This window comes from Acanthopagrus latus, chromosome 1, assembly GCF_904848185.1.
Source record: "Acanthopagrus latus isolate v.2019 chromosome 1, fAcaLat1.1, whole genome shotgun sequence".
NCBI classification, from domain to species: Eukaryota; Metazoa; Chordata; class Actinopteri; order Spariformes; family Sparidae; genus Acanthopagrus; species Acanthopagrus latus.
This window is the reverse complement of record NC_051039.1, coordinates 2,662,447-2,675,954: the sequence shown is the minus strand read 5'-3', so window position 1 is coordinate 2,675,954 and position 13,508 is coordinate 2,662,447. Positions and strand designations below refer to the sequence as shown.

The 13,508-nt window shown below is 43.5% G+C and overlaps 1 protein-coding gene across 1 annotated transcript; it reads left to right on the top strand.

The window, feature by feature from the left end:
• Positions 1 to 1,416: 1,416 nt before the first annotated feature.
• Positions 1,417 to 13,073, top strand: LOC119019054 (ectonucleoside triphosphate diphosphohydrolase 7-like). Its single transcript, XM_037097256.1, has 14 exons — positions 1,417 to 1,643; positions 1,971 to 2,066; positions 2,350 to 2,535; positions 4,040 to 4,245; positions 5,539 to 5,689; positions 6,468 to 6,571; positions 6,726 to 6,785; positions 6,900 to 7,048; positions 7,236 to 7,402; positions 7,732 to 7,933; positions 8,034 to 8,153; positions 8,257 to 8,342; positions 9,518 to 9,679; positions 9,868 to 13,073. The coding sequence occupies exons 2-14, from the start codon at positions 2,059 to 2,061 to the stop codon at positions 10,082 to 10,084; spliced, it is 1,818 nt and encodes a 605-aa protein (XP_036953151.1). The 5' UTR covers positions 1,417 to 1,643; positions 1,971 to 2,058; the 3' UTR covers positions 10,085 to 13,073.
• The last annotated feature ends 435 nt before the right edge of the window (positions 13,074 to 13,508 follow it).

Genomic DNA, 13,508 nt, shown 5'->3' with positions numbered 1-13,508 from the left:
GTCCGGGAACCGGGAGTCCAGCCGGATGGGACCTCGGTGGGTTTGTCAGTGAGTCACGCTAGAACTTGAAGCTGATTGGACAGGTTGGCTGTCAATCACTGTTAGTCCCTCTAATTGGCCAATTCTGTCGTAAAATGAGGCGGGCAAGTGGAGTGGGTGGAGCTTCACAGTCAAGTTGGGTGTTGACGGTTTTGTAACGGGAAGTGTCACACACAGGACGTCCCGGGCAGGAACTGTCACCTTAAACATACATAATTCTGCCTGTAGAAATCAAGGTTAAAGTTGAATATATAATCCAAAGAATCACATAGTATAAACTATCGGTTAGAGTCTTAGTGTTAATCAAAATCAAGACTTAAGGACAAGCTGTAGACATTTTCCGAATAAGGAAGTACATTTAAAATAAATTAAAATAGAAATGCATCAATAGCAGAGACAAGCGTGTAGTTATTTAAATGTGTTAATTACAAATGCATTTGATACCACTGCATTTTTGAGATAAGCAGACCGGTAAATTTCCTATTTGACTTTTTCTGTTTTTTTTTTTGCCAGAATACGCTCAATCTGCCAAGAGAAAAATATTGTTTGACACTGATCTAATCATCAGTAAAGACATTTCAATCTGTCAGGTTCAGTCCAACACACATTATTATCCAGTAAGCCCACAACACAAGAAAACAGGACTGAAGGTCGGGCTGAATGAAGGAATGCTGACAATAATAAACTCTGGAAACTGGCAAATTATCTACAGCATGTTCTGTTATTATTATTTTTTATCTACACAGCATGTTCACGTGTCACATGTTCACATGGCATATGTTGCCTTCAATATCCCTCCGAATTCTTGGGATGTCTATACAGGCTATTACATAAGCTATCAGTCATATATAGAAGGTCATGTATGCCTCACTATGTTGATTTTTAATAAAGCTTAGACTATACCTTGTCATGTAACATTAATATTTACCCATTTAAATTTAGGGGTTTATTTAGATGTCTCATCACACCGAATTCCAAATTTCCAAATGATCCCAAATCCCCCAGTCCCACCAGTTGTATCCTCTGAAAAGCTTTTAAAAAGCCTCATTTGTCAGTAATAATAACAATGATAATAGTACTATCTTGTCTTTTTATGTAGTGCCTATCAAGAGACCCAAGGATGTTTTACAATAGGAAGGGCACGGGGAAAATGACTTAATTATATAGAAAAAAAAGAAGTCATTGGACTGATTTTATTAATTAAAACTATAACCAAAAATTATGGAATAAAATCTGTATCAATACTTTAAACCACAGCTTGAAATGTCGTGCATTTTTTTCCTCTCAGTTCTCGGTCACCACTTTGTTAAAGTCGCTCTTATGCGGAGTTTTGATATTCCCCACAGCACATGAACGCAGCAGTTCTCCACCTCCCACGTTACGTGTGTGATGACGTATCACACGGGCCGACCGGAAGTGTGCTGGGTTTCTCGGTGATTTCCGTCATTTCCTCTTCTTCGGCTCGTCGCCCTGTTTTAAATTAATTTCCGTGAAGTGAAGCGAGAGAAGAACTCGTTCCTCCATCGTGTCCGTCGAAGGAAGAAACATTTAACTGACGGACTGTAGCTGGACTGTCATGGCGGAGGTTGGACGTCCTTAGCTAGGTGAGTTTAAATCAGTTAACGGTTGAACTGTTGATGTTCTGTGTAGTCGCACCGTTAGCCGGCTAGTAACTCAACAGTTGCTAGCTTAAATGGCACAATAATGACATTTTATAGCTAAACACTGGAATATATAACATATACTCTGTGTGTGGTTGTTGTTGTTGTTGTTTTATATTCAGCGGTTTATCGTATAGAACGCGGGAAACAAGCCTCTTTTTATGTGCTGAATGTGAAAGAGTTGTGTTAATACTGAAATCAGTAGCATTTCAGAGAGATGTCAGCTTTATTAAGCGGTAATGAGCCACCTCTCCTTCTCATTCCCTCCAGGCTGAAGGCTCTGGACAGGATCCTGATCAGACAAAAGGCACCATGAGGTGACGACTGTGACAACTTGTATTTCTGCCTACGTGGACTTATGGCAAGGTAACACACGGATAACAGCCCCTGTGAGAGTCTACTATAGGGGATGTTTGGTGCCTCATAACGTGCACTATAACATATATATAACAGAATATGGACTGATTTAACTCAGCCACACTACACTGTCGTTTAATTAGTTATCAAGATTCAAGCTTTTGCCTTAATTGTCTAAAAATGAAACTGTGGAGTATCTCCCTGAGCTGTTTGTACAGAATATAAGATGCATGTGTCGAACAGAATAAAATAGTTGCTAAATAATGAGAATGGTTTTGTTCCTCCTCCACAGGATCACTTTCTCCTGCCTGCCGGCCTCCTGGTACTGCAGCGTGTCCCTGGTGTCTCTGGGCTGCGCTCCCAGGCAGAGACTGCTGCTGCTGGTGCTGCTCTTCATCACTTCTGCCATCTTCCTCCTGGGAACCTACCAGAGGCAGCTGTGGGGCCCGCAGCGGCGGCCCGGGGCCCGAGTCAACATGTGAGTAGACACATGCACCGTTTATGTAGAGATGAGCAATGTGAGGACGAGCTGGAGGGTTCTGCACAAACATGGTATGGAGCTGAACAGAGCAATTTGTGTAATTTAGACAAGAATATGAGTAAGTTAATGATGCAGATCAAAACACATCTACCTACTGCTTATACTAAGCCAGGTTAAATGAATAGATTAACTCCAAGATATGTCGTTAACTTGATGTAACTGTAATCGCATATCGTAAATAAACTGTAAGATTTATGATGTGAAATCACAGGAGATGCTTCGAAATATTGGTCCAAAAGTAAAAGTAATTACACCTTTTTTTTTATTCAACAAATTGATTAAAAAAAACCTCTGCTGTTTCAACCCTAAGATGAGTCAGAGTTTCTTCTTTGCATGTAATTGGCTGATTGATACACACCTCCCCTCTCACATGTGACAGTTTGTAGGCTGGAAAATTCCTGGCAAACAGTCCCAGCTGATAACCAGCCGTGAGAGCAGTTATCACACTTGTTTTTGAGGAGACGTGGGCTCACTGTGTGAGACTGACTGCAGATGTTTGGTTCACTTTATCACAGCAGTGGTTACAGACTCAGACTGCGTCCGAAATTACATACAAGCACGCTATTCAGTATGCTAAAACAGTATGTGAGTTTTTTTATTGTGTCCGAAACCTTAATATGCACCCAATAGTACGTGAGGTGCATACTATTTCCAGTAAATATTACAGTATGCAAGCACTGGACACTACGCCGGCATAAATATCCCACAATGCAATGCAGCGGTGATGACAACAACACAACAGACAATGGTGGACAGCGACACCGTGGTAACTCATGCCAACATCACCTCTACAGGCACCTCTATAAAAAATATGATATAACGTTAATATAATGCAGTTCAGTACAACAACATCACTTAACGAGTTTGCCTGCAGTTCACATGTATTATTGTGTGGCTTCTTATTGGCTGCCTATCAAGGATATTATTATTATTATTATTATTATTATTATTATTATTATTATTATTATTATTATTATTATTATTATTATTAGATGTATTAAAAGAGTATTATTGCAGATTGCCGGTAGAGGTGAGGTTGGCACGGGTTACCAGGAAGTGCGTCACTTCCGCGCTAAACAGTGCGTCTGAAAAGATGCATACTACTGTTAGTCATTCAAAAGTGTGTTGAACGATAGTACACATATTGAGTATGTAGTGTGTAGTATGGAATTTCGGACACAACCTCTGTCCACCTCCCAGCACTTCTGTAGATATCATGGTAATATCTTGTGGGTCCAATAATGTCAGATAATCGTGACAGCCTTGGTGTATTAATGTATTTAATCTCTCCTGTTTACATGCTGAAATGTGTTGTTTGTTGTTGATGTGTATAATTATGTCTGTGAGCATTTATTGCCAATATAACATCCATTCCCAGGCTTCTTATAGATGCATGATATAAACACTGTTCCTCATAATGTTCCTGTGTTCTTTCCTCCAGGTACCTCTCCATCGCTGAGTCCATGGAGGCCACCGACGTCCTCAACCCTGCTCTGAATTATGGGATCGTGGTGGACTGTGGCAGCAGTGGTTCCCGGGTCTTTGTGTACTACTGGCCGCCTCACAACGGGAACCCTCACACGCTGCTCGACATCAGACAGATGAAGGACCGCGATCGCAAACCAGTCGTCAAGAAGATCAAACCCGGTGAGGAAGTTGAGCCGCATCGTAGCTGAGTTTGTCACATGTCAGAAGTTTGTAATAACTCATGCACACTAACAGACCCATCTGCAGACAGAGCCTGGTTCTCTGCTTGGTGCAGACTCGAGTCTCTGTATATTCATGCATGAATGTTTCTACCGTCTTTCATGGGCAACTGTAGTCCCTTTGTTCACTGCAGACTCTTTCCAGTGCATTGTGGGAAAGATCATTTAACAGTTTTTAATCAAGAATCAGCCAAGCCAAAAGCTGCAAGTCTCAGTTTCTCTGTTTTTAGCCACTGAAAGGCAAACTAAGACCATATCTATATATGTGTGGTGCAAATGCAGCAGAATTGGTGGAGAGAGGGACAAAGATTCTGCAGAGAGTTGGTCAAACAACATCTCCTCAACTTGTTGGAACAATCTTCCATTTCTCTGATTGCACAATGGTGCCATTGAGCCACAGACTGGTTCATCCAGTGTCGTTGAGCATTTTGGTGCCAGTTTGTGAATCGCTACTTACATCGCCTGTCTTTTGGCTCGCGGTCAAAACAGTGAAAGACGGAGTGTGTGAAAGAGATAAAAGATGGCATTCATGGGAAAAAGAATGTAGAAGGAAAGAGAAAATAATGAAAGTCTAAAACAAGAGAAAACATTACTGTGACGCTGGTTTTCCTTGTAGTGTAAACTAACGCGTGAGCCGAGGAGTATGTCAGCATGATGACGTTAGTTATTCCTCAGGAAGGTCCAGTCAGTGCTTTGTTTTATCTCAGGTACAGTCGACAGATTAGATACGCTGGGTTTGTTCCAGGAGCTGCAGCTAAAGGCTACGTGGCACTTTGAACCCTGGGACATGAAGCAGCAGCCTGTATGTCAGGAGTGACACTGTGTGCTGCACATGTCTGAAGCTCATTACTCAGATATATTCAAATCATGATCATTGTTTCATTTTAATTTCAAGAATCTGAATTAATTTGTAATTATTCTTGTGCATTTTGCTGTTTTATTTCAAGCAGAGCTAGTTTAACACAATGAACTCTGCAGTTCTGCAGAAACTCTCAAACAGAGAAATGTTACCAGCAGCATAAATACATGAATTGATCAGATGAAGATATAAATGTGACTGTTCTTATAAAACTTGGCCTCACTGAACAATCGAGTCAGTTTATGAGCTGTAATATTTAATGACATCTTCATCAGCATCATCTAAAGACAGAAGTCATTTCTGTGGATGTTATAATTCTGTTTTTTGTTTTTTTGTACCTTTATTGTGCTAAAGTGTGTGTTCTGGTGGTTTCAGGTATCTCCACCCTGGCGAAGACACCAGCTGAGGCCAGCGACTACCTCCACCCTCTCCTCAGCTTCGCCGCCGCTCACGTCCCGAAGAACAAACACAAAGAGACGCCGCTCTACATCCTGTGTACTGCCGGCATGAGGCTGCTGCCCGAGAGGTAGACACAGCAAACAGCACCTGATCGTGTGTTGGGCATCACTTACTAAATTATTCTGTGGTCCTACAAGGTCACAATTTCATCACGTTTTGATCATTTTCATACTTAAATTAGTCAATAAATTGAAATTATTGTACTATATACAGTCAACAGCCAGATATTACTAATGAAGTTTAATACAACAGTAGGACGGAAACATCAAGCAGTTTGTTTGTGTTTGGTTTGCACCAGTGGAAGTTCTCTGTTAGCACTGCTGGGTCCAGTTACAAGTTTACAACACAACGGTTTTCTGTGGTTTTGAAACATTTTGTTAAATACATTCAGAATGTTCTTCTCTGGTGTTTGACGCATCGATGATGGAGAATTTATTGCATCCTAAAGGAAATGGCATATTTGTTTATACGTTCAGAATCACGTACTTTTGTGTAAAGAGATATTTTGTAAAACAAAGGTCATGTGGACAGATTGTTTTTCTCAAACGGTCGTGAAAAAAATCAGTTCAGAAACATCCGTATGAGTGTATGTAGTGGTGAGGTGTTTATATTTAACATTTCTCTTTGCTCTTTTCTTGTTTTTCTCTGATGTTTCATCCCTTTTCTTTATTACTGCATTTAAGGATGCTGACGTGTAGTTTTGTTTCTACTTCACAGCTGAAAAGTTGTCCGTTGTGCTATTTTATAGTTTTAATAAAATAAACAATTCACTACAGTGTCATTTTTAAACTCTATTTGTAAAGCTTGGCCTAAACAAAAATAATCACATCTCTCTCTCTCTGTAGTGTGCAGGCGGCCATCTTGGAGGACCTGGTCACCGATGTTCCACTGGAGTTTGACTTCCTGTTTTCGCGTTCCCATGCTGAGGTCATCTCTGGGAAACAGGAGGGTGAGATGATGAGCTGCCTGCAGTGATGCTGTAACTCACAATAACTGGTTTGAGTGTATATTTACTGAATTACTGAGGTTTCTCTCTAACTGCCGCCTGCTTGTTTTTCTCCCCATCGTGCTCGTGATGTTCCTGGTGACTCTCCACCCTGAAGGAGTTTATGCATGGATTGGTATTAATTTTGTGTTGGGCCGCTTTGAACATGCTGATGAGGGTGAGTGTGTTAAGAAGACGTTTCAGAAACTGTCACTAATGTTTGTTTGGGTGTTTCGATTCATCTTTCTTTAGACAGAGAGAATTAAAGCGTACGTTCTTCATGTTTCCTCAGAGGACGCCACAGTCGAGGTGACAACAGGGTCACAGAACCAGCGGCCAATCAGCAGGCGGCGCACAGTGGGCATCATGGACATGGGTGGAGCTTCACTGCAGATTGCCTATGAGGTTCCCAGCTCCATCACCTTCAGTTCACCAGAAGAAGTAAGGAAGCGCAGATGAACACTTGGTTTCATACTCAGTTAATCTAGATTTAAACGGGAGGTCACTGAGAGTCGCTTAAACGTGATGATTTGCTGCTTTTGTCCTTCATTTCTAACATTAATGAAGATAAATGAATTAATTGTTCCAGCTCTGTTATTCACATTAATGATATTTATGCGTCCTTCAGGAGGAGGCGGGGAAGACGGTTCTCGCAGAGTTTAATCTGGGCTGCGACGTCGAGCACACGCAGCACGTCTACAGAGTCTACGTCACCACCTTCCTCGGCTTCGGAGGAAACATGGCCCGTCAGCGCTACGAAGACCAGCTAGTCAACAAAACGCTGTCCAAGAACAGGTACAGACTTGCACATTCACAAACACACGGAGTATTTTTGTAGATGTTGTCCCAGCACGTCGAGCCTTTCACTGTGTGTGTGCAGTAAAGATTGCGTCCTCTTTTTGCTTCCTGCGTATTTTCTGTGAGATCCAACCAGGTGGTACATGATGTAAAATATAAGCTTCACAGGCTGGTCAGTAGTGGCAGTCTGTTGTTTACTGTAATTATGCTAATATCTCTAGATTTATTTGGCTATTAAACATTGTAGAGATGCAAAACTGTTTCAGATTTAACTGCTGAGCCTCTTCCCTCACGGCACTCATACAATTAGAGATAATCTTTTCCAGGTTTCTGACCACACAGACCGGCCTGAGTGCAGACAAACCGTACCTGGACCCCTGTCTGCCAGGCGGCCTGTCAGACACAGTTGTGAGGGACAACCGCACTCTGTACCTGAGGGGTCAGGGGGACTGGACCCGCTGTCAGGAGGCCGTCCGACCCTTCCTGGGCCTCCACAACGGCACCATGTCACCAGGGGGCGTCTATCAGGTAACTTCACTCAACGAAACACTGCGTCATTATGATTTAATATGAGGAGTTCTTCCTTCATGGTGACTAAACTTTAATTCTGTGTTGTTTTTTTTTCCAGGCTCCCATCAACTTCAGCAACAGTGAGTTCTACGGGTTCTCCGAGTTCTTCTACTGCACGGAGGACGTGCTGAGGTTGGGAGGACAGTACGACAGCGAGAAGTACTCCCGAGCTGCGATGGTATCCACATACAGTTACTCATTAGTAAACCGGAAGATAGATACGATGTTCTTTCTTGTTCGTAGGAAGCTGAGCGGTTGTGTTTGTTTTGGTTTTGCTGCAGGACTACTGCTCCACCAAGTGGTCGACACTGAAACAGCGTCTGGACAACAAGCTGTTCTCTCAGCAGGCCGACGTCAGCAGACTCAAGTAAGTTCGGCTCACATGATGTTTTATCTCGCCACAGCTCGATTATTGCAGCAGCCGCTTCTCATCGAAATACTTTGTAAAGATTACAGTCTGCCTGTCTGTACAGTGCATTTAATTAGCTTTGATTTTAGATTTTAATTACGTTTTTCTTGTATATTTTGGCATTTTATTTGATTTTATTCATGTAAAGCACTTTGTACTTTGGCTTGATGAGGCGCTCAATGGAAAAAGTAGTTTAGTCATTTAGTTAGAGAACAGTGGTGCAGCTCACACTGAAAGGCCTGCAGGGTTTCTACATATCACTATTATTATTTTTTTTATGGTTTCAGAAAGTTACCGATTTGTTTCCAGATGTTATTTAGTCACAGAAACACATTTAGGAGTTTGCAGATGATCCAGAGGGAGGTGCTGTTTCTACACCTGCACCACCTCTGTGAGGGGAGTGTAGTCAGCAGTTCAGACCTGTTAAAATCAACACCAGCAAGCAAAGAAAGCTCTTTGTGTCACTGCAGCTTTTTTCTGTATGCAAATGATTTATGTTAATGTTTGTGCGTTTAAAAAAATGATTTCCAAACCTCCACCAGATGTGAAATGAATTCGATCTCATGTCTGTAAAACACTGACGATGATGATGATTGGGGATTTAATAAATTAATTTGTAATTTTCTTCCTCTCTCTAAATATAAACCAGTTGACAGAAAGCTTCAGCAGAGACTTGACTTTTAGACAGTTAACACAGAGGCTGTCGACTGAGCCAACGTGTTAATTATGTGGAGGAACATTCAGAGCCAACTGTTCCACTAATGAACAAAGAAATGTAAATGGTTTCAGTAACAGTCGAGTTTACAGCTCAAACATGGAGCAGCAGAGGCAGAGCTGCACGAGCCGCTTACTTCACTGATCCAAGTAACCAGGTGGACGTAAATGTCTCACTGTTGATCAGAAAATGTGCTCTGGTTGATATTTGAACATTTTACAGCCTTAAAAATGAGAATTTTATCATCAAACACAAGCAGCAGCTTGAAGGAAAGGACAGACTTGCAGCTGCTCGGCTCCTGTGTGAGGCAGGTGTCAAATTTGCTGAAGCTGTTATTTTGAAACTGAAACTGCTCGAGGTTCAACTGACCGCAGAGTCAACACCTGTTCATGTGTCCCTCCCTGACTCATCAACACAGGTATCAGTGCTTCAAGTCAGCCTGGATGTACGAGGTATTACACTCCGGATTCCGATTCCCCGCCGACTACCCGAGTCTGAAAACAGCCCAGCTGGTTTATGACAAGGAGGTGCAGTGGACTCTGGGAGCCATCCTGTTCAAGACCCGCTTCCTGCCTCTCAGGTAAACTCACACAAACACACAGACCAGCAGTGTTCTGTCAGCCAGCAGGGATCTAAAAAATGTGTTTCTTACATCGGATTGTTCCAGAGCTTCTACTGTTGAATTATTAAAAGAAAAACTTGTTTCTTTCCAAAGAAAAATCAAGACATCAACTCTTGTGTAATGTGTGATGTTGGTGTCGTCTCCAGGGACCTGCAGCAGGAAACGCTGCGTCAGAGTCACTCCAGCTGGCTGCGCTCCTCCTTCGTCTACAACCACCACCTGTTCTCACTCTGCATCCTGGTCGTGGTGCTCGCCATCCTGCTCTACATCCTGCGCCTGCGGAGGATCCACCAGCGGGAGCAGCGACAGGCCGAGGCCCTGAACCTCCTCTGGGTCGAAGAGGGGGAGGCCCTCCTCCCCTGAGGGAGGGGACGCGTCCTGATGACCCGCAGGGTTTCATGTTTGTCGTATCAGAACCACGACCAAACAGTGCGAGTGTGGAGGACAGATAAGGGAACCTGGACGCTCCTCAACCAGCCAAGGGTGAGACTTGGCCAGTGAGGATGAAAAGAGAAGAGCCAGGATTTTATTTTGCGGAAAGACATCACAGCACAGAGTCGGTTTAATGAGCCTGGAATCAAACTGCTCTGTATTAACTTTGATCGTGCAGCTTCAAACAGAGAGACACTTTCTTCCTCTTTATTTTGGAAGAAAAGAATCCACTCGATGTAACAGGATTGAACAACTATCATTATTCTGCCCCCATTTCTCCAAAGATCCAAAGCCCCGTGTTTGAGCTTATTTACAAAGACAGTCTGGACGGCTGGCCTCGATCCGGTGGGTTGATCGCTGCAGAGACAGAAGACGGAGGAGGTGATGTTCTCCAGCAGAGGATATTTAACGTAGGATTATGGATTTGTCGAAGACTTTGAAGATCAGTCGAGGTCTGTTTAGGAGTAGAGAAGTAGCTCACAGCTCGGCTCTACTGAAGGCAGAACACATCCGTCCGTCTGTCCACACTGAGACTACATCAGAACCAACAGCCAGTCATCTTCACAGGTGATCTTACACCTGTCCTGCAACTCGGTTCATAACAGGATACCTCCAGAGCCAGCCATGTTCTCGTCAGCTGCACTTTAACGCCAAAATGATTCCGTCCATGTTTGTCTGTACACAAGGAGCCGCTCAGTGGATCATCATGGTTCTGCTGACGAGTGAAACTAATCATCCAGCATCTGGTGCGTCAGGCCGGTTAGTATGATCACAGTGGATCACTGAGGGTTAAAGATACAGCACTGATGATATAACACTAGTTTATTCAACAATAACTGAGCTGTAACAGGACTGTGACCGAGCTTTTAGCATGTTAGCATGCTAATATTAGATGATTTAATGCTAAGATGTTAATTTTAGCTTCAAGAGTTCAACAAAGTGTAACTGAGACCGGAGAACGCTGAGCTGAGTCTGATCATGTAGAGCTGAGCCTGACAAGCAGAGTCCCAACATGGCCGCCCACCTGCACAGGTGTTCAGGTAACAACTGAACCTTTCAGTCGAGGCCAAACGTGACATTTTTCACCTCTTGTAGAGAAAATCTGAAGCTGCCAGAGTTTGTAGAAATTCCTAAACATAATTTTGCGTCACACCAGGTCGACAGCGGGACCGTCTGACTTTGTGGATCTGGTTGTTGTAGTTTTTGTGAGTCCTTGTCGACGGCTTCTCAGCCAACTGGACGCCTGGATTCGGTGCTGTTCACCCATCTAGCTCAGTATCTTATTTTTTACCTCCACCTCCTTCGTCAGTGCTGTTTGCAGCTGTTTATCAGGCGTGTTCTCGTTAGAAGCGGCCATATTGGCAACAGCAGCGTCAAAGCCAACAGAAGAGCCGACCTGCGAGCTGCTGGGCTGCAGGCTGAAGTCTTTGTGCTCTCATCATGTGCAGCTTTCTGGCCGAGACACAGGTGACGTGAGGCGACGCAACAGGCGTCCAGCAGTTTGTTGTGTCTGAGCCCAGAGTACACGTGACCTTTAAATACCAGCCAACAGATCTGAACATTAACACGAACACACCGAGGAGAAAACGATGCTGGAGACCTTTTTTTGTTTTGTTTTACTTTAAAACCCCAAAATCCTTCTCTCACCGCCGTCTGACAGATGAAATGTTCAGACCCAGAGAGTGATGCAGCTCTGCAGCTCAGTGAAGTGATATCACAGCTGCTTTCATCAAGAGTGCAGCAGAACTTTCCTGCCATCAAAGATACTGTTTCATCTGCACCTCTCTCCGTCCCGACGGGACGATTTCCTCGAAAGCGAATCCTGACAGACCGATGATGTCAGCTGCAGAGCTCAGATTGTGCTTTGATACTTGAATGCCACTGTTGTCCTGCCAGGACCCGCAGTCCGGTCCAGCACAGATCTGTATCAGCGGACAGACGGAGCCGGGAGGCGTTTCGGCTGAAAAGAGCGTCGAGATCTGCTCAGTGTTCGGATGAAGACGCTGACAGCAGACGGCGACCCCGGAGGCCTGATTCAAACAGATACCATCCGATTTCTGAGCGCAATAACTTCACAAAAGGGACGAAACTGTAACTGCTGGCCCGAATAATGATGCCAGGGTGATGTGTGTGTTTCAGAATCAACTTCTTTAAAGCCATTTCTGAGGAGCCAAGTCCTGTCCTTTAGTTTCACTGTGTTTCATTGCTGTTCACGAAACCACTGTTTTTGTGTTGTGTGTTTTTCTTGGCGTTGTGTGTGAGGTGCTGACAGACCGACACAGGCGAGCAGCGAACCACGACCATGCAAACATGTGTGAGCAGCGCCTGGCGACACTTCCCTGAGAAGTTTAATAACGTGCTGATCCCACAGTGGGAGGTGCTTCATGTCCAGAAAGTCTCATTTGTAATTTAACTCAGATTTGTGGGACATGATTCAACAAACTGAGCGCTGGTGACTCCAGTGTTTTTATAAGACAGAGCCTGTTTTGGTGCTGATGTGAATATTAAGAGAGGAGGAAACTGTTTGATTTAAAAGAGAAGAATGTGATTCCACATGCTGTGTACACACTCGTCCTCCTGACGCAGATGAGCTGCGACGCGTCCTCGTCAAACTGTCAGTGTGTGTTTGTAACTCCAGAGTCTGTGAGAGGAGCCGAAGGTCTGAGAGCTCACAGAGGGATTTCTGTTGGAGTTCTGACCTGGTTCTGATTCATCCGGACCTCCTCTCAGGTTCTGACTCCTTACATGGGACCACTGGTTGTGAATGTGTGTGTGTGTGTGTGTGTTTCAGCGCCGGGTTTTGTGCAATGTTGAACTGTAATTCACTGAATTTTGACAACTTGACTTCAGCGTTTTTAATTAAAAGTACCTGCATAGAAACAATTCCAATCCAATAAAGGATCATTTTTGTAATGAAACAGTTTGGAGTCTCGTCTGGTTCCTTAATTCAGAATGAAGACGTACGATTTGGGTTCCGAGTCAGAATCTTCTCGGGTCCTGTGGTGAAAAACAGGAACACCAACATTCCTCTAAAATCAGCTTGATAACAAAATAAGTTCAGCATTAATTTAACACGAACACATTTGGTCCAACCATTACAGGCTCCGTGAACGGAGCGTTAGCATTGACAGCTAACAGCATAGGGTCAGAACTTCACACTGTGTTTTAAGCTTCTTAACATGCTCCACATCTCACCCCAACATCATGCAACATCAGCAGACACCTTACAACACAGCACTGTAGCCTGTATGACTCTAAATAATAATTAATTTGTTCCAACAGTTGTATTTACTTGAACTGAAAACTTTTATTTAAGCCTGATGTCAAAATACAGAAAAAGATGTGCAGTTAGACG